Below are 22,031 nucleotides of genomic sequence, written 5' to 3'. Positions count from 1 at the left end.
ATGGAAAGACCAAAAGTTAGAATAAGAACTGACTACTCATATTCACAAAAATAACTATATTCTCCATTTTAAGTTGATCAGATTCTACTCAGTGCCCACCGTATCTTTACTCAAACCAGTTTCTTCAGAATTTTTTCTTTCATCTACTATTAACAGGATTTTAGAAAAATAGTGTTATTGAGTCAAGATTGTGTAAGTTTTGAAGAAGAAAGTAATTCAATTCTCATAGCCCTTCTGTCCCTGATAAAATATCATGGTTCAAAGCTTACTTTGGTAAATATTTTAATACCTCGGTCTTTATAAGAAATAAGATTTACTATACGTTATGCATTCTGCTTACATAGTTCAAAAACACCTTACCTGTCCAAAGTGTCATCAGATCTGTACCGACTAATCGTGGCCTTTAGCTCATTTCTCTCATTTGTTTTCCTATAGCAAAAAGTAATAATAATAAGAATTACACAAACATCGAATAAATAACAAAAAAATAGTTTATAAAACCTATCATGCATTTGGTAAAATTTTAGCCTATTCAGTAAGAGATGTATATGTTACCAAGAAAAGAGAGATTTGGAGTATCCAAATTTTCCACGGTTTTGACTTGAATAGAATAAATTATGGCAAACCCAATTCCTTATGCTAATAAAGAAAATCTTCCCTAAGTCTGATTATTTCTAATTAATAACACACTCAAATTGGGCATAAGGATGTGTATAAAGATTGGGCATAAGGCTGTGTATAAAAAATGACACAACAAGCAAGATGGTTAATAACTAATATGTACTGTTGTCAATATTGTTGATTTTTACATAATAGGCACTTGTTCTCTTATAATCAGCTATGTGTTGTCTGCAAAGTTTTAGGAGCACTATATGCCAGCACAACAGGCTAAATACAAATAGCTTCCTTTAAAGTTCAGCACTGTGGTCAGAGTTGAAAGAGGAGAACATGCTGGAGAAAGGAAGGGAGAGAGAGGGAAGAAATAAAAGAAAATGAGAGAAACAGGAAAAGCTGGGGGAAAAAAGAAAAGAAGAAAGTGAGAGAAGAAAAAACATAGATGTTGGAAGGAGAGGAGAAAGAAGGAGAGATAGGGAGAAGTAGAGAGATGAGAGATGAAGGCAAAGAGAGTTGAGGAAGACATAAATAAAAAAATGGAAAAGGAAGAAAAGAAAATAAGGGAGGAAAGGAGAGAAGGCTCAATAGTCTGAATTATGATCATAGAGGCAGTGGGAATATCTTGATCAGAATGATCAATCGGCAAAAGAAAAAAATGCCTTATATAACCTTGTGATACAGGGACAGCAAGGTCATTGGGGAATTATACTGGGTTTGCATATCAAAGCATGATTTGAAGCTGACAGATTAAGGGTATTCAATCAGAAAACAAGTTCTAAAATAGCATATTTAAGATTTAATTTTTTAACTTGATGTCATATATTTTTATTAAGCAAATATTCGGAGGTAAACAATACACGATGCTCTGTGCTGATGACTATGAAGAAATCAAGAATGAAATAACTATGGACCCAATACATACAATGCTAGAGTGACAAATTAGACATGTACATCCAAAGTGGTCAGCGTCAGAAAAGAAGTTGAAATAAAGCCCAAGGAAGTTCTAAATTGAAGAAGCTTATTTCCAAAGAAAGAAATCAGAGAAGGCTTTATGGTTGAGATACAGTTAGAGCTGGGCCTGGGAGGATCAACAGATATGAACATTTTCAAACAGTGGTAGAGGAAATAGTATCGGTTAAGGCAAGAAAAAAAAAAAGTGAAGAAAAGTGCCTAATGCAATTCCCCAAGTTTAAGGACGCTGAGAATGAAATCATCATATGTGGTTCACCATCATGTGTAATGCGTGAATGCAAATAGGTGCTGTGGGGCCATCCAACCCCCTTCCCTAAAACAGGCCCTTTTCTGTCACTGTCATCTCATGTCTCATCAGCTGCCTTTGTTCTTCCTGGCACTTATCACAACACAGCATATTATCTTGTGTTTATTTATTTTTTTTTTTCAGTCTCTCCCTCTCGCCTTCAACTGAGATGCAAGTTCTACGAAAGCAGGGATTGCGCTTTGTTCCCAGACCTTACAATAGTGTCTGGCTCAATAGGGTAGGCATCTCTGCAGGTACGATTTGTGCTATCGGGCTTATGTGACACATTTTAATGATCCGGCAGAGAAGTACACAGTAAAATTTCCTAGTTTGTTATCTAGGGTGATGAGAAGATATCATTTATTTTTCTTTTCCTTTTTAGTCTCTGCTCGTGAGTAGTTCTTTGCACACACTGTCGCTTCTGCTGAAAGCACTTCTTTCTGTGCCCCATAGCCACCAATTTGGAAAACTTTCCTCCTCATCCTTTAAGCAGGAGCACCAACACGGAAGACTACTACCGATTTATTCGGCAGAGCTAGTCTCTCCATCTTCTCTATTCCCACAGCACTCTCATACTCTTCTACAAGAGAACCTTCCATGTTAAATGTTATCTAGTGTTTCAGTTTATGGATCCATCTTTTCCCATGAATGTGAGAGTTCCTTAAGGTCAAGGATTCTGTCTTAGGTAACTTTGTATTCCTAGCACCTGACACAATGTCAGCACATAGTAGGTGCTGCAATGCGGGCTTGAGTAAACACCAAAGTGGACACAGCCTCTGCTAATGGGAAGAAAGTGTCAAGTGGACATCCACTTGAGCAAGTGCAAGGAAAAATATAATCTACGCTACTCTTTTAGGAAAATGTAGTTTGAGACACTAGTTGTAGGTCAAAGGGAAAATGTCTCAGGCTCAAAGATTTTGGTATTGAAGATAAAAGTTCAGTGTGTAGCTTTAGCCAAAACGCTGTCCACCAACAGGAAGGGTTTAGGAAACCAATACAGTTTAAATAAAATAAGCACAGAAGGCATTAATCTCCTGTTATCCTAAAACACACTGAAATATAAACCTTATTTTTCCCAGTCACCCTTTAAAACAAGTATGTTTGTTCTTTAATAGTTCCACAGAAAGGCAAATAAAATGGAGGGACAATTTCATTGGTGGCTGGACTCAAATGATCAGGCACCCTTTGTTTAGTGTTAAAAGGGCCAACTAAGAACAAGGCTGTACTCTTCAAAATCATGAAGACAAAGGAGAAGGTACAGGTAGAATTTGCTAAATCACAAAATAGTCAGTGAATCAAATGAACTAAGGCTGGGAACCAGAAAACCAAGCAGATAATTTATGTAAAGGGCTTTAAGCTCAGTACCCTTAGAATAGCTTTAAATTATGAACAGGTTTAAAAGGATTTAGAAAAATTCACAAATAAAAATTTCTAAAATAAACATATTCAAGGTGTCTACTTAATTTTTAAAGACCATATCATGAAAGGCAATCACACTCCTTTACTAAGTACCTCTTGGTGACGCCCAGGCTACTGGACCAGATAAAACTTGATTCTGATAAATAATTGGGATCTTCAGATGGGTGTGGTTGTTTGTATGTGTGTGAGTACAAATGTGTTCTCATAAGAATATTATCTATGTATTTGATCAATCAGATTATTTACATCATTGTGATTGCTGGTTTTGTCTGAATTTTCCTTCTAATTTGTCTTTGTCAGTTTATTTGTCACTGAGTATCACATACTGGTTCTCTACAAGCCTAGACGTTTATAAAAAGTATACTATCCCATAAAGCGAGTGAACTCTGGAACTGATGTGTCTGTATTTCAGGATTCCTTTCCCTCAGGTTCAGAAATATCTTATATGGTCGAGTTTCTGTGGGACCCCTTTCCCTTTCTTGCCAGGAGGGGCGGGCAGAGGATGCTTATTCTGTGCCTACAAGCTGTCTATACCTTTGGAAGTCATGGAGCTAGAGAAGCATAGAGTTTGCCCTGTGAAAAGCTCTGATGATATCACAGAGTCTCCTTCGTGTTCCCAGAATGTCCGGGAAAGCCTGAGGGTAGCCACAGATATTCAGCTTGTCTTGAACAAGTCTTCTCAAAAACTACCATGTTTGTGTTTCTGCTAATGATGTAATGTGTCTGAAACACCCACCTGTCCAAGGCATCATGGGAGTTATGTCGGTTGAGCACCACCCTGCCGTAATTTTCATCTCTGCAGAGAAAGAACAAAATTGAGTCATATAAAAAGTTACCACAGTATTTAGTAAGCACAAAATAAGGGAGAGAGGAACACAATTTTGGCAAGGTTAATTCATTGCGCTTCAGATGCAAAAGTACGACTACGTATTTATTTTAACCAGTAATCACTTGAAAGAGCACGGTGAAAAGAAACAAGTTTGTCAGTACCAGTGATCATTATTCTAATTTATCCCATGAGATTGCCACTTGATTCAATAATGGAATACAAGTGTTTGTTGTTTTGTTTTGTTTTGTTTTTTTATCAGAGTGTGGGAACACAAAACTATCTACTTTGTATACGTAGAAGAATCTTTCTCTGTAGGAAGGTAAAAGTTTTCTACAAAAATGTTCTAAATTTAATTAAGCCCATTATGTTTGGACATTTTCATTTTAAGGACTTGACAGTTTTCTTTGACAAAAAGTAGGAAAATCATTACCAATATTTGTGGTTAAAGAGGTTGATCATTCACAAGAGACTTAGCTCATTTTTCAAACATGAGAGTACATAGTTTGTTTTGTTTGGTCTTTAAAATAACCCTATGAATTAGTCAGGAAAGACACTGTCATATCCACGTCACAGATGGGGAAATTAAATCAGGAGTTTTGTGGCTTTCCTAAGGCCAAAAGTTCACAACTGACAGAGGTGAGTCTAGGACCCGGACCTTTTTATTCCAAATTTTTGCTTTTCCTATTGGTCAAATCTGTACAAGACCTTCATACATAAAATCCCAAAGCCATGTCCTTCTTACTTTGTACAGTAGACCTGAAATTATAGGCAATTTTAGGAACCGTCAAAACATGTAGTAGAAACTTTGGCCTTGAGCCAAGGCCGAGAGTAAGTGCTGAACTTCCTTCATGTCAACCCAACCAAACCTGAACCACCACATTTCTCCTGGTTCTGCTCCACTAACTCGCTCAATACTCTGAAACCAGTTATGATAAAGCTGTGAAAGAACTGTAGTAGACAATTAAAAGCAAAGAAGAACAGTGAAACCGAAACAACTTCAGCAAATCTACGCCCTCGAAAATCCCTAGAGAACTTTACCATCTCCCTATATCCCTTCCCTACATTTATGAGAGAGTCGCGGACACCAGACGTGTTTTTACCTGAAGAATTACCATAACATATAGCCCAGAGCTTGGTCACTGGGAGTAGGGAAGCATCAGAGCCCATTTCCCCTCTATTCAGCCAGCTGCCTTGCCATCCAAGCTGGTTTCCTCAGGTCTTCTCAAAAAGGCGTGCCTGGCATAAAACCGTCATTCCTGCAACTGTAATTTGCCTTAGACATCTCTATTTTCACCCATCTGTATAAATATTTGCAACCCAAAATTTATGATCTACATTTGACATCACTCTATCACTAAGAAAAAAAAAAAGAAAAAAGAAATGCCATGTTAGGATCTGACAGAAGCAATAAATGTTGCTTCAAAGAAGGAAATGGTTGTTGTCCAAGAGTGTTAACTCTAAAAGTTAGTGTGAGTCTCCAAATACCTCGATAGGCCCTTAAAATAATAAGGTTTACTGATAAGAATCAATAGACATTTTTATTTGACAGTTACAAATATATTTCAAATAATCATGCATACACAGTTTAGTAAGTTTAGAGTAAGTATCCTACAATGCAGGGTTTCTCAACTTCAGTGCTATTGATGCTATGGATTTGATACATATATTTTTTTTCTGTAAAGTGTCCTGTGCATTGTAGGATGTTTAACAGTGTCACTGGCCTCTACGTACTAGATTTCAGAACTACTTCCCCTTTTTGATCATTAAAAATGTCTCTCTTGACCTTGCCAAACATCGCCTGGGAATAAAGTTACCCCTGATTGAAAAACATCGATGTACAGGAAAGACAATGGGTTGTGTTAAAATCTCAACTCCATCACTTAGCAGCAGTGTGCTATTGCACAAGATGCTTAATTTCTCTGAGCCTCAGATTCCTCATCTGTGAAATGGGGATATAATACCTACTTTAAGTGATTGTTGTGAGATTTAGTAATGCTTGCTATGTAAAGTATCTAGTATCAAGCCTGAAACATAAGAAGGAATAAAAAAATGTGTGTATATGTATATACATAATTTATAATAAATATATATATCTGGGCTGGAAAAAAATGTCTATTGTAAATCTATGTCGGTGAGGAGGTGATATGCCTTTGGTCCTAGTGTTCAGATCGTAGTTGAAGCAAAGCTCAAAGCAGACAAAACTTTCTTGGTGCTAAATCTTTTCCCTTACAACGTAATACCATATTAACCACCACTTAGAGGGATGTGGCTAGTTGGGACTAAAATGAATGAAGAATTTATTGATTTCACTTGCACATAAAGAAGTTTTAGATAAATTATTACATTTGTAAATCTGGAATCATACTGTTTGTTTTCAACTGACATGATCAACATGCACCAGGAATCTCCCTACCACAAACATTTATTTAGTTATAACAAAGAAACCCTGCTTTCTCTCACTAATGACTCACATTTTCTTAGGTATGCAGAAATTAAAAATGGTAGTAATGTTCTTGATAATCTGATGCTACTGATTTATGTTTAATAAATTAGCCATGCAACGAAGTGAAAAGCATTCGCTTTTCAGATGGCCATTAGCTTCCCAAACAGAGAACGGAATCTCTCTCTACTCATCCTTCCACTCCTCACCCTCTTACCTTTCTTCTTCAGGACGGTTCTTTATCCAGCTGTTATCCTGTAAGAAAGTCCTTCTCTTGTTCGCCTCAAGAAAACCTAATTGTCTCTGAGTGGTACTCTTCATATCTATCAACGGAAAAGTGAAAAATTGGGAGATGTAATTGCATAGAGTTGAGTGTGGGTTTGTTAACCTAGAAATCTCAGGAGGCACAACTGATTGCCCAGCATCAACCTTCTAGGCTGGCAAATCCGGTACTGTTTCAAAGTAGGATGCACCAGCAAGAAAGAACAACTCCCACACCCCATCATTAAAGATAACACATTGAACTGCCAACTGAAACTGCCCGTGCAGCTCGTGAGGCCCCATCTGGCACCCGGGAGTGTAGACTCGTGGGCCTGGGATAAACCAAGCCAGGTGTAGTGGGTGGCCTTTACAAAAAGAAATATGCCTCAGAAGTACACACAGGACTGTTTTAAAAGCATGTAGTAAATAACAGTCAATAAGTTATGGTGCCTTCGACTATAAATAACAAATATTTGATCTCACAGGAACCAGAAACACAGAAGGTCACACTGATCTTATATAAATAATCTTTGAACTGCAATTACAGGAGTAAAAGTTGTTACACTTTTACTTTTAGCCTTAAGCCTAAGTTTAGAAGTGCTAATTAAATTAGACTGCTGCTTCTAAGCATTCCGTATCTATATAAAGTAATTAAGACCTGTGAGTGGTTTTCCCCAGATTTTTAAGTTTTCTAAGTGAGGGAAATATCATCTACATTACCATTTCCTGTGGAAGATGTTTTTCTTGAGGTAAAATTGGACATGCTGACTTCCAGGACAGATCTAAAAGAGAGATGGGGGTGGGGGAAACACAACAATGACTCTAAGAATATATAGGTGACCTTCCCACTGCTAATGAGACACATTTTTCAATGACATTGACAGTCCCAGGATGTGATATGATGAATACATGACATAAAGTGCCCGCTGAGAACCTGAGAGTTCATCTATTCCAATGTGTTCATTTTACAGGTAAAGAGCCAACACCCAGAGTTACAGAACAAGCAACTGGCCATTAATTAATCCATTTATTTAATCAATAAATATGCATTGAGTGCCTATGATATGCCTGGCACTGAGCCAGAAGTTGGGGACAAAAAGATGCGTAAGATAAGTGTCTGGTCAGGTCCATAAGGAGACAGAGACATGGAATCGACAGCACAATGTGCAGAACGCCCTTAGAGGGGCTCATCGGCTACTTCTCTGGAGAAGCCGAAGTCAACCCAGACACCTGATGAATGATGAGAAGGGAAGCAGCCAGAGGCCGAGGAAATCACAGATCTGGGAAACACTGATGATTAAAGCCCAAACTTCCTTAGCTGTGACCAACCACTACTTTTAAGAGGTTAAGGAGTTAAGGCAACCCACAGTTCCTTTGCCTGGAACTGACTGAATTTCCGGGGCTGCATTATGACTTTGTGAATCCTAGGCACTTTTGCTTTTGTGGGTCCTTTCCTTCACACGCACACACTCACACACACACACACAAAATTAAATATATTTATGTCTGTGTTCGTATAAAGATGATTAATAATTCAGTCTGGCTTCATTATTACATATTTATTATTATTATATTCACTTTTTTTTCATGCTGGTAAAGGGAATTAAAATTAGAACCTTTTCGTGGGCCTTTCAAGATGTCGTGGGCCCTAGGCACAGCCTTTTCTGCCTAACGGTTAAGTAGGTTCTGGGTTTTCCCGAATGTGGGACTTTTGGTTTTAAAACTGGAAGATTCTTGGGCAAGCAGTCGTGTCTGGTCAGCCTAGGTGAAGTATTATGTCTCTTGCAGAGTTTATCCAACCAGACAATGTGTGGAATTTTTGAGGGGCATCAGATCTCACATCGGAAGCAGGTTCTAGGCCCAGCTTTATCACATCTAAGTTTTATAATGGAACCACTTGATACCCCGTAAGATGGGGTTAATGAAACCCGCCATCTCCCCCATGAAGTTATCGTGAGGAGCCAAAGTATAATGTACAGAAAAATCACTTTGTTAAACTATAAAAGCCATCTTGACTTAAAGTAGTATTATTATCAAACAACAGTTTATAGGTATTACTTGGAATTTCTAAAAAGCTCCCATCTCTGGCCCTCTGCTGCAAAAGTGTTTCCTACAATAATCTATCACAGGACCTGAAGTGGTAAAGACACATTCCTTTGGATCAAGGCATTGTTTTACCTGGAGTCTTTTAGAATGTAAATTTCCCTCGAGTTAATGAGAAAAAGAAGCTGTCAGTGCCCAGAACAGGTTCCCTTCACCAGACTGGTGCTTTGGGGCTATGGGCTCAGGCTTCACCGCCTCTGGGGAACTGCCTTTAGCCACTACAACCTGTAGACAGTGACTGACTGTCTCAGGATAAAATGTCAGCCTCTTGCCTCAAGGTTGAGCCAGTTCTGCAGGTAATTTGTGCTTCAGAGCTCAACATGGGGTCAGGCTGAAACTAGACCAGCAGAGAGCACATCCTGCTCAGCTCCTTTCCCTGCCTCCCTTTCCTACTTCCCTTTCTCTTTTCTCCTGAGACCAAGGCTCCCAATCTAAGACTAACAACTAGTGTAATCAATCATGATTTTATCTTCACAGAGACCAGCAGCTAGATATGAGAATCCGAAGGTCTTCATGAAGTTAGGAAGATCTGCATTTGAAAGATGCTATTTACTGACTGGGTATGTTATAGTTCAGCTCCGTCATCTATAAAATGAGACGAATTAGAGCTGTTTTGAGGATCAAATTGTAAAGTGTCTAATTATTGCCCAACACATAGTAGGTGCTCAGTAATTCTTAACTTCATGTTTCTATCACCTTGGAAAGCAAAGACCAAAGACACAGGGGAGATGTGGCTGGGCGTGGGGAGGCAATGGAGCAGCCTTAAATTTAGGCTACTGGACAGGCAGGGGATCTGTGGCTGGCTGTGTTTAGAGGTTGCTAAAACTTTGGCAGAAAGGGAAGTAAAAAAGCATCTAAAGGCAAACTTCAATCTCAAATACTTGTTCATTTTGCCTCAGTCTGGCCCTGCTTCTCTGAGTTTTTGACTAATCTATTTCCTGTTTCTAAAATGAGCTCTGATAAATTCTTTTCCTCTGAGCTGGTGAAGACCTGGAGAGTTCATAGCTGATTGAACCGGGACTCTGAACGCTGAATGCATTTGCAGGGATTGCAAATTCAATTGTGAGATATGGGGCAGGGTAAACAGAGAAAAGGCATTTTATAATTATATGCTTATTATCTGTCTCTCCCAAAAGAATGAGTTTCCTGTGGGCAAGGCCTCAGTCTTTCTTTTCTGTATTTCCAGGGTGTGGGGGACAGTAGGTGCTCCCTAGGGGCTTGTTATGGGCTGAATTGTTTGTCTCCACCCTCCCCAGTTTCATATGTTGAAGCTTTGACCCCCAATACCTCAGGATGTGACTATATTTGGAGATAGGATCTCTTAAGAAGTGATTAAGTTAAATGAGGCCATTAGGGTGGACCCTAATCCAATATGACTGGTGTCCTCATAAGAGGAGGAAATTTGGACACACAAAGAGACACCAGCAATATGTGTGCCCAGAGAAAGGGCCATACGAGGCCATAGAGGGAAGGTGGCCATCTGCAAGCTAAAGAGAAAGGCCTCAGAAGAAACCAAACCTGATAATACTTGACCTTGGACTTCTAGCCCCCCAAAACTGTGAGATTACAAATTTCTGTTAAGTCACCCAATCTATGGTATTCTGTTATGGCAGCTGTAGGAAACTAACAGAGTATTTATGGGAAAAGTGATTTAAACATTTCTAAAATAGCTAAGTCATTCCAAGAGCTTTTGTGCCATACTATCCCTGACCTGTGCCCTTGCATCTTCAAGTGTCTTACTGAACAGGTCAATTGCCAGTATAAATATCTATTAGCTGAGCACCTGTTCTAAACAGGTTATCTCACAGGCATTGTCTCTCATCCTCAAATAATCTCAATGAGGTAGCTATTATATAACATTTACCTCCCAGACAAGACAACTGAAGCTCAGGGAAAGTGTGTAACATGGTGAAGGTGATAAGAAGTAGAATCTGGCTTTTAAACCAAAGTCAACTCCTTCCTCAGCAACAAGAAATAATTCTCATCAAGAGTCATTGTAAGACTAGACAGGCGCCCTGGCATTAGAATGGGAGAGGGCAGGCAGATGGCGGGGCCAGCCTGACGCTCGACATTTCACTGTTTGGAGGCCCCATGGTCTCTGCCCTCAGTGCCTGGCAGCAGAAGAACCAGGGCAGCCTTTCCGGGAATCATTGCAGCTGACAAACCCTCACAAAGCAGCCTTCTCTGTGTACTCCCTGGCGTTCCCTTGGCATATGTCCACACAAAACTTGTACACAAATGGTCATAGCAGCATTACTCAAGAAAGCCAAAAAAATGAAAACAACTCAAATGCCTATCAATGAATGATGGATTTATAACATGAGATAGATCCATATAATGGAATATTACTCAGCAATAAAGAAGAATGAAGTACAGATACATATTACAATACGAATGAAGCTTGAAACATTATAAATGAAAGAAGCCAGACAAAAAAGATGACATATGTATGATTCCATATGGATATTGTTTTCTAGATTTTCCTTGGTGACCTACCCATATTCCACCTCAATTCTCTTCCCTTTAGGCTCTGCTGGGTAAGGAGGAGAGTTCAAACAACAGTCATATTTTAGGTGATTTTACAGTAATTTATGATTTATCTCACAGTTTCCACATCATTTTAAGAGTAATACAATCCTTACTTTACAGATACAGAAGCAGAGAATTGGCTTGAGTAGCTGATTAGTGGCAAAACTAGGACTCAACCGAAGCTTTCTAGCTCAAGTCTCATCCTTTTTTTTCTCTATGCCAGAGACTCCGGATTGTAAGCACTTTTTGCATAGAGCTGTACGGAGAAAAGCAGGTATCTCCTCTTTACCTTATATTTAGGGCTGGCTGGCTCTAATCAGACCCAACATCCTGCTAGAGGGTCTGATATTTTCACCCCTTGGATAGGTAGGCATTCTCCAGAAAGCCTAGTTAAATGGAATCAAATGATATAAGACATCCAAACATGCTCATGGCTCTTAACCTCTTTTATCTCTCTGCCAATTACTATTCTTGGGTATCCTGTAAACACCTCACTAGCTCCTCTCCCAGAGTCTCTGATATTTTCTGGGAATAGCCTCCAATGAACCCACTGCCTTCTCTGGGACATCCCAGTTTTATCTTGCTTCCTCTTCCATATAAGTCCCTTGGCCTTTTATACTTCATCTTTCCCATCCTCTGAAACTAGGATGCCATGCACTAGGATGCCATGTACAAGGTAGGAGCAGTCATCTTGGGACCATGCACTAACCACCAGGACTAAAGTCACACACTAAGAATGACAGAGCAGAATGTTAGGAGAAGCCTGGTTCCTTGACAACGTCATAGAGCTGCCACCCTAGCCTGAATTACCTATCCCTGGACTGCTTCCTGCAGGAGAAAAATAAACCTCCTAGTTCATTCAGGAGATTGTTTTTCCATATTTTAGTAATTCGAGCCTAATGTTCTTTCTGCTTAGCATGAGGCCATTGTGGAGCAAATAGAAGGCCTAAAAGTCCAGGGTCCTCTACAAAATAGATGAGAGTAATGACTCTTTTATTAAAAACAAACAAACAAACAAAAAACACTAGTTCCTGCAGTATGTTTATTTGTTCAATGTTCCTAGCAAGAAGGATTACTTGTTGAGTCTCTACTGTGTGCTTCAGATTATGCCACATGCTTTATGCATATTATCTTATTTAATTCTTCCAGTTGAGTGTTATTATCTCTAATTATAAGAACCCAAAACTCAGAGAGGTTAAATAACTTGCCTATGGTCACGTAATAAGTGGCAGAACCAGGAACTGGAAATATGACTACAGCACTGTGGGCTCTTTTCAGTACATGATACTATATGTCACTCAGAGGACCATGTGATTTGGCCAACATCAAACACTCAAGGAAGTGCTGTGGAGTTTCAAAAGATAGAAGATAATGGGAGAGTAGCTGGGAGGGGCAGCAATAATGAATGACTTTTCCAACACCCGTGGACAGCTCAGCCTTGAGCCTCACTGCTCCTGTGGTCACACTGAAATCGTGAGTAGCCTGGCACTGTTCTGACTGGGCTCACCCCGTGGTCTATCTCCCTACTAGATAGATTGATAATATTTGATACTCTTTCCCAGCCCCATGCTATCCATTGATGCAAGGTAAATGAAAAGGAGAACTATAATGTATTCTATTTTCAAGTAATAACGGTTTAATAAGTATCCAGGAGTTTCTTTAATAAAAATAACCAGTATTGTGGAAAATAAATGTTTCTCATCAAATCAATGTGTGTCTCTCCTACATCTCCTGCACAACCTCCCTCAACCCCACCTGCTCCATTTTTGTTTCCTTAAAACCCATTGGCCATGTCACCCCAACCATCTCCTCATTGACATGGGTGGCCCCAGAACCACCGGGTAGCCCCAGAACCAGTTCTAGGAACTCCAACTTAAAACCATCAAAGTGCAAGCTCCTATTTCATCAACCTCTAATTCCACAGAGATTTTACTGCAATGGAATTCTTTTCATCTTGCCCAGAATATAAAGTAATATTTTATATGTGGATATTCTTGTTATTAAAGAAAAAAAAATCAACAGCATATGTCTTTGTGAATAAATGCCCTTGTTAAAAATAGCCTTTTATAGAGTGCATTAGGGATTACCAATCTCTCAAATTCGTATTATCAAAAAATACATGCAGCAAAATCTTATTTTCACATAGTTCTTTAAAGGAATTACTTATTTTAGGGACTGAGTTTACCCTGAGTTTCAAATCTACTCAACATCCAAATAATGACACCTTAGTAGCCTCAATTCTAAGTGCCATCATTCAATTTCATTCCAATCAAGTTTTTAACTTCGCATGAGAAAGATGAAACTAATCTCGGCTTCTCAAAAAGCTATTACCCATACATAAGACTAACAGTGGCATACACCAGCAATTGTATTTTAAATGTAGATATTATGGGGAAAGATGTGTGAAACCTGCATCTATTATGCTGGGAACCACAAAAACCTTTCCCTTTAAAGCACTGAATACGCAAGTTGAAAACTCTGGTGTGAAATCATGATGTCAAAGCCTTTGATAAGGATTGAGGAAAAAAGAAACTTTTCAACTTCCAGCCTACTACCTACAGCTTCTACCGAAAGAAATCTGTCTTTAGGTTTTAGATGAAATGATTCATCTGAGGTTCTGACTCACAAAACTAATCAACTTTCTTAGTTCTCTTGGGATGCATTTAAAACTGTCAAACACCCCCAATTTCTTACATTTTTTCTTCTATTCAGCTTTCTTTATCTCTTTTTGATCATTCTCAATGTCCTTCAGTATTTTCTATTTTTAATAATAGCTCTCCCCTGGAAGCATTTGGTCCATTAGGTAATCTGCTACTCCCTTAGCCCAATCCCAGCCCCATCTCCTCTTGTCCCAGCTCCAAAAATTCCATGGGCCACCCCACAACTAAGTTACAATCTTCTTCTTCATCTTTTGGGTCCTCTTGACATAATGACTTTGTAGCTCTCACTCTTCCCTTTCCACCCAAGGGCAAAACGTCTCGATTTACTTTATATCTTCACCACTCCCTGCTAACTTTCTTTTAAGAAAGATTATATAAGCAAAGACACTAGCATGGGGTGGTGTAAAAAGGGAAGAGAGTAGGAAAAGAAAGACAGAAAAGGAAAAAAATGTGGAATGGAAAATAAATGAACAAAATAGAGGATGAGAGAAGAGAAAAAAATAAGAAAAATTCAATTCCGATGGCTGGTATTTTGGATCACGTGATAGTTATAGCTATATTGAGCTAAATTTTATATGTATTATCTCATTTAAGACTCACACAATGTTTAAAGTTGACACTCTCATTATTCTCATTGTATACCTAAGTGAAACTTTATGACAAATGATTTCAATGAAGTCAGAGTCTTTTTGAAAAAGGCTAGGGCAGGAGTTGGAAACGTGGTCAGTGGTGAAATTAGTTCTTTCCAGAAAAAGGTTTTAGGATCAGTAGTTTGCCTGAGGTTACATAGCTAGTGTACAGTTGGGATTCCCATCCAAATCAGCCTGTCACCAAAGTTCCTATTCCAGAAGCCCAGGAAACAAAAAAGGGCCTAAAGTTAGAAAGTTACCAGGCTAAAAGGAAGGGTGAGAAGAATGGCAACCTCTTCACTGTAGAGATCCGTGATGGACCTCAACCAGGGGTGAGAATTTGAGCAGACTTTCCTTGGTCATTTTACCAAAGTATCAAGAGATTAGCACAGAGCTATAATTGGATATTTTAACTGCTCCAAAATTTTCCAATCAATTGATCAGGCTTCTAATATACTTATAAAAATTAATACCTTTATGGAAAAGATCGAATGTGATTAGTCACCTAGGGGAGATCTTTATACTGATGAAAAGTATTAAAAAGCTAACATAGTATAAAGAAAGAAATAGAGTAAAAATATACAGATAATGGCATATGTGCACACCCTGGTAGTATTCACATTTGTGTGTGAAAGAGTTTTTCAATAATAGTGCCTTACTCACTAGTATTTGATTCTTAGAAATCACTGTTAATAGGGAAAACTCTCTAGAAATTTGAAAGGGACAAATTCTATTAAACCGTTTCCAGTTGCAGAATAAATAGGGCCTGATAATTATTAACCAGCAAACAGACACATTATGTTCTGGAAGATAATAAAATAAACAACTAATTATCACTTAAAAGAACATGAAATATGTAAGGAGAAAACTAACAGGGCTTCGTGAAGTGTAAATGTCAACAAGTTCATTTAAATTAACAGACCGTGTTTAGTCCGAATATGCACTGTGGAAGGAAATCCGAAAATTATCAGGCTGGCGAAGACTCATTTATCCTGCTGCAGTGGTTGTAAGTTGGCTATTTCTTTAGTCACTGTCTGAGTTTAGCATTGGGAAACTTGCTTACTGATGGTAAAACTGCAGAATACAGCACAAATTAACAATTTTAGCTAGCCAGAGGTCTAAACGCTACAAATATTCTGAGTCTGATAACCACCAAACATAACATTTTCTTACTGTTGGTTCTCGTTTTTGACCTAAGACCCTCACTCACTCTTGTTTCTACCAGCTCTCTTTTCTGCAGAATGGTAATGAGTTTTAGCATGAAGCATTCTACTCTCTGGGACACACATATTTCATTTTACAAAAGACACTGGTATAACATTCATTAATGAAACTGCTACCTAATAAAAATAATCTATCACTTGAGCTCCCTCATAGACTATATCCAGTTCTAGCTGAAAATATTTGTTAAATGAGTGAAAACCCAAATTTTGACCACGAACTATAAGCCAAAACCCTATTACCGTAAATACTTTACCATATTTCATATTCACAACTCTGTCATGTGCTCATTCTTTATCCCAATTTTATATATAATCTTTCTTATTATATTAGTAATATACATGCTCATATAGAGAATGTGGAAAATACATGAAGGCACTAAGGAAAAAATCAGATATCTTTCATGAATCATTGTTATTTTCATTCAGGGTTTTTCTTTGCCTTTTAGATCCTATTTTCTCTGCCTATTGACACACATTTTCCAATGCCACTTAAAGGTAATTATTTCTTCTGTGACTATAGAATATTTCATCTTATGGGTCTCTCTATCAGTATAACATGATTCTCCTGGGTTTTGCAACGAAACAATACACAAATTGTTGAACACATCTCTGATTATTTTCTTTGAATGGATTCTTAAAAGTGAAATTACTTGCCAGGGGGTGTAACTTCTAAAATGTTCTTGATCTCTATTGTCAAATTTCTTTTCATAAACTTTATACCAGTTTATAATCCTCAGCAGCATATAAGTGTCCATATATTTCAGAGCATTTAGAATTATCATTTATTAATCTCTTTAATAACTTAATAGATAAAAGCATTATCATTTTGCTTCAATTGTATATTTTCTAATTTTAATGGTTACTTTTTTTTTTGTAAATTATCCACTGATGATTATTGTGGATTTCTGATTGCTTTATTTATCAGAAATATTTATCTATATTTTCTCAGTTTTTCATTTAGCTTCTAATTGTAATTTTTTTTTTTTTTTGATTAGCAGCTTTCAACTTTGTATTCTTTCCCCTTATGAACTCTTCCACTCATTAAAAATTCCTGTAGCCCATTCATGGAACTTCTGACCTCAAAATCCAAGCCATCACCAAGTCCTACAACTCTACTTCTACTTACCTCTTGATTGCATTTCTTTTTATTTCCAAGATACCAATTCAAGTTACCATAATCTTACTATTTTAACAGCTTCCCAGTTATACTTCCAATCTCTATATTTATTTTCTCCTAATCCATTCTCACTGGTGCTAAAGTAATCACCACCTTGCTTAAAACTCTTCAGTGAAGCTCTATTTCCGTCAGGATAAAATCCAAATTGTTAAAACAGCTTGCGAGTCCATACTCTCTAGCACATTTCTTCCCACTCCCATTCCTCACACAAACTCTAGCTCCATTCAGCTATAGTGAATCATTCTAGCTTCTTGAGGCTCCATCCTTTTTATCATCTTTAGGCTAATGCGCTCACTCTATGCCCTGTGCCTAAAACATTCTTATTTCTGAGCTCCCTTCATTCCTTAATTTCTTTTCAAGAAAGACTTGTATTTGAGATCATACATTATATATTCTCCTAGAAGCATTCAGTGGCTTCCCAACATGCCACACACTCACCACCCCAGAGTGAATTAAAGGCCCTACTAAGTGTTCAAATAGCAGAGTACCTCTCCATAGAAACATCACCATTCAGACTGCCTATAATATTCTTCCCCCACCGCCAAGAAGCATGCATCGTCTTGGCCTTTACACACACACACACACACACACACACACACAAATAGGGAAACCAAGATCTTTTCCCACAGTTCTCCCTAAAATTATTACATTTGGCACATAATCAGTTCTAGAGTAGTATTTGTTGGACAAAGGAGATTATTTAAATATTTATATATTTTCTTTCAATTCTTAAAAAATATTTTATTGTTACATGGAAACTCTAATCCATATGAGTTTATTTTGGCAATGGCAGAAGCAATCCCTTTCCCATTGATATACGATCCTTCATTTGTTAACATATTAAATTCTAATATATTCTAGAATGTGCTTCATGGCTATCTGTTCTTTTCTAGAAATCTGTCTTTAGTTTCTTGCAATAGAAACAAACTATTTTAACTACTTTTTTAATAATACATTTTAATATCTAGTGTAAGTACCCTTCATTTAATTTCCTTTGTAGAAAGTCTATTAGCTATTTTCTCTCATTCATTTCTTTCAGATAAAGTTTTAAATTATTTTCTCTGGTTCCAAAAGAAATATTCTATTAGAACTTTTGAATGGAATTGCATGAATCCTGTATAATAGTTTGGGAGAGCTGACATTTATGAAATTCAATCTGTTCATCCAGGAACAGTACTCAGAGATGCTTTTACTCATCAAAGACTTTATGTCTTACAATAAAGTTTTAAAATTTTATTCATCTGAGTCTCACATTTTTCTTGCAGAGATTTTTTTCTTCATGTTTTACATTTCTTTGTACTATTCTGAAAAAATAATATGTCATAATATGTCATATGGTATGTACATTATATAATATATGTATATATATTATGTATATACATATATTTATGTTATTTAGGACTCAGTAAGAATCCTAAATTTTCTTTTTATCTGCTGGTGCTGCAAGATAGGCACAGTTAAACCAGCTACCGTTGGCCAAAGTGGGGTCATGGTTAAATCCACATCTAAATGAATTCCAGTCTCCTGCACTTCTTTCTATATGCATTCCTTTCAATCCTTTACCTAATGACAAATGAGAGAAAACTAGGAAGGAGAGGGGAAGAGGGCAGGACTTTAGGGGAGCAGTTTTCTCCAAAACCTTTTCATTAAAATTAGCTCTCAGTGACGATGTACCATGTTTATTTTGTGGCTTCTGTGCATTTTCTGGAATACTGTCACAGTGTCTCAGGATGTGTGTATCTCAGTTTAAAGAATGTGGTCTATAGTTCACTACTTTCTCTCAGAAGATTCTATGTAAAGAAAACTTAATCATATTTTAGTCCAGGGAAATTAGGTCTTGAAACACAAAATAAATTATTTAGATGCTTAGAGCTCTCAAGTATACAATTACAATGAGTATTCAGGACTATTAGTTCTCATGTCTAGAATTAAGTCAGTTGTCTTTAATAGGTCACTTTAAAAGTCACTCTTCCAATTAATGATCGCAATAAAAGGATAATTTATATCTCTAAAAAGTTTAGCAACTAACATAAAATGCAAACCTAATAACTATAGTTGTCATTTGACAAAGCATCCATTTGAGAAAAGGCATTTTCTAAATTCTAAAATCACATGGATTTTAAAACAGTAAACTAGAAACACAAATATATTTGATAAAGGCTTTTAGGTAAAAAGTTAACTTTGAGCAATTGCAGACAGATACACAGCAATTAATAGCTAAAACCCTTATTTCAAAGTTCTTAGCAAGAAAAAAGAGATCAACAAATGGCCTAGTTGCAAGATAATGTCAGAAGATAAGCTGTGTGAAATAAACAAAGATTTCTCTTGGATTACTGGCCAAGGACTTATCACTTCTTTTTTAAAGAATGCTTCAAATTAATGCCTAAATCATAAGGGATATTATCAGTTAAATCATGTTTGCTTAAGTTAAGTGCTTAGTGAATTATACTATTATATGGAGTTCATTCCACAGTAAGAGTTCAGTCATTTAAAACATATCTTCTTTGTTTTATTTACAAAGTCTCCAGAAAAGTAAATCTCTTAAGTATTTCAGTCAAAATTCCAGTGGTTAATCAAAAATCTGCCAACAAACAAGTCCAAGACCAGATAGCTTTATGGTGAATTCTACCAAACATTCAAGAGGAAATTAATACCCATTCTTCTCAAATTCTTTCAAAAATAGAAGAGGAGAGAACTCTTCCAAATTCACTTTATGAGGCCAGCATTACTCTGATACCAAAACCAGACAAGGATGCCAGAGAAAAAGAAAATTACAGGCCAATAACCCTGTCTGTGAAGCACACAGATGCAAAAATTCTCAACAAAATATTAGCAAACCATTTCAATAATACACTAAATGGGTCATACACCATGATCAAGTGGGATTTATTCTGGGGATGCAGGCATGGTTCAACATTTGCAAATCAGCCAATGTGATATGCCACATTAGCAATATGAAGAACAAAAATCATATGATTCTCTCAATAGGTGCAGGAAAAGCATTTGACAAAACTCAATACCCATACATAGTAAAAACACTCAACAAGGTGGGTACAGAGGTAGCATATCTTAACATAATAAAGAATATATTTGACAAGCCAGCAGCTAATATTGTACTGAAAGGTGAAAAGCTGAAATCCTCTCCTCTAATATCAGGAACAAGACAAGAATGTCCATTCTCACCACTATTATTCAATGTACTATTGGAAGTCTTAGCCACAGCAATTAAGTGAAAAAAAGAAATAAAAGGCAACCAAATTGGAAAGGAAGAAGTAAAACTCTCACAATTTGTAGATGACATGTTATAAATAGAAAACTCTGAAAATTCAGTTAAAAAATGGCAGACTTGGTAAACAAATTCAATAAATTTGTAGGACACAAAATCAATACCCCCAAATTAGTTGTGTTTCTATACACTAATAACGAACTGTCAGAGAAATAAAGAAAACAATCCCATTTACAACTGCATCGAAAAGGAAAAAATATTCTAAAATTTGTGTGGTACCACACACACACACACACAAACACACGCACACACACACATGCGCACACACAACCCAAATAGCCAAAATAATCTTGAAAAAGAACAAAGCTGGAGGCATCACACGCCCTGATTTCAAACTATATTACAAAGCTATAGCAATAAAACACTATAGTACTGGCATAAACAAAGATACACAGATCAGTAGAACATAATAGAGAGCCCAGACATAAACCCATGTATATATGGTCAATTAATTTATGGCAAAATGCAAGATATACAATGGGGAAATGTAATCTATTCAATAAATAGTATTGAGAAAACTGAACAGCTACATTCAAAACAACTAAACTGGACTGCTCTCTTATATAATACATAAAAATTAACTCAAAATTTATCAAAGAATTTATCACAAGACCTGAAACCATAAAACTCCTAAGGGAAGACATAGGTGGTAATCTTCTTCACTTAGGTTTTGGTGATGATTCTTTCAATCTGATACCAAAAGCAAAAACAACAAAAGCATATTCTATGTGAAAGAAATTTGAAAAATCATTGAGGAAATTCAGTAAGACAAAAAGCAGGTGATCTAGCTTTTCATTATGATTCTGTTACTTTGATCCTTGACAGTTGCTTAACATGTGTATGCTTTTTGGTTCTCATCTAGAAGAGTCATGAGTTAGACTAGAGGGGCCTCTGCCCATTCCAATTAAAAATTATGTCAACTGAATCTAAGACTTACATGAACTAAAATTTTAACAAAATTCCTGCTCTGTTTATCTATATTCTCTATCCTGACATTTAAAATCAACCAAAGATTTTACTAAAATTTTACTGATGTCTTATCTCAAATTTTAATGATGTCATATCAGCAAATATCAGAACGACTATATCTGCATTATAAACTATGAAAGTGAAAGTTAGTTTTAAATTTGGTCACATTTCATAAAAAGTAAAATTATAATCCATAAATGTTCAACTTTTGCTTTATGATTACTATAAATGTTAGAAAGCCAAGTTATAAAATTATTCAATAAACCTTCAGGAATTGGGCTCTAAACCCCTCTGAGATGGCATATGACCATCTCAGACAATAGGAAGCAATGAAAACTCTGGCACTGAAGGGAGAGCCTGGACACTGCGGGAAACACCCCTCTAAAAGACATAGAGCTGCTAGTTGCAAACTGAGAGCAACCCTTGCATTTGATTCCCGCAGTTCTGTATCACTCATGGAAATGGTGGAGAAAGAACAGGAGTCAGACAATTTAGCTTAGCTATTAATTGTAGAGGAAAGCCTGGCTAAAATAATTTTGCTATTTTTATCGAAGGGCTTGCAAAACTGGGTTTTCAGGATTAGAATATAAATAGAAATTAAAAATTGCCCCCACACATATTAATCAATTCTTA

General features: G+C 36.9%; 1 protein-coding gene across 11 annotated transcripts in view; it reads right to left on the bottom strand.

Annotated features, from left to right (window-relative positions):
- SCEL (sciellin) overlaps positions 1-22,031 on the bottom strand; it is a 113,760-nt gene that overhangs the window by 76,505 nt on the left and 15,224 nt on the right. For all 11 annotated transcript variants that reach the window (XM_039886920.1, XM_039886917.1, XM_039886918.1 and 8 more), the window contains exons 2-5: positions 7,543-7,604; positions 6,779-6,884; positions 4,029-4,088; positions 361-429 (exon numbers count right to left, since the gene is read on the bottom strand). In XM_039886920.1, coding sequence (XP_039742854.1) covers positions 361-429; positions 4,029-4,088; positions 6,779-6,884; positions 7,543-7,585 — 278 coding nt within the window. In that variant the 5' untranslated portion in view covers positions 7,586-7,604. The remainder of the gene's footprint in view (positions 1-360; positions 430-4,028; positions 4,089-6,778; positions 6,885-7,542; positions 7,605-22,031) is intronic.

This window comes from Pteropus medius, unplaced genomic scaffold (assembly GCF_902729225.1).
Source record: "Pteropus medius unplaced genomic scaffold, Ma_sr-lr_union100, whole genome shotgun sequence".
Classification (NCBI taxonomy): Eukaryota; Metazoa; Chordata; class Mammalia; order Chiroptera; family Pteropodidae; genus Pteropus; species Pteropus medius.
The sequence above is the reverse complement of the archived record's forward strand: the minus strand, read 5'-3'. Positions and strand labels throughout refer to the sequence as shown.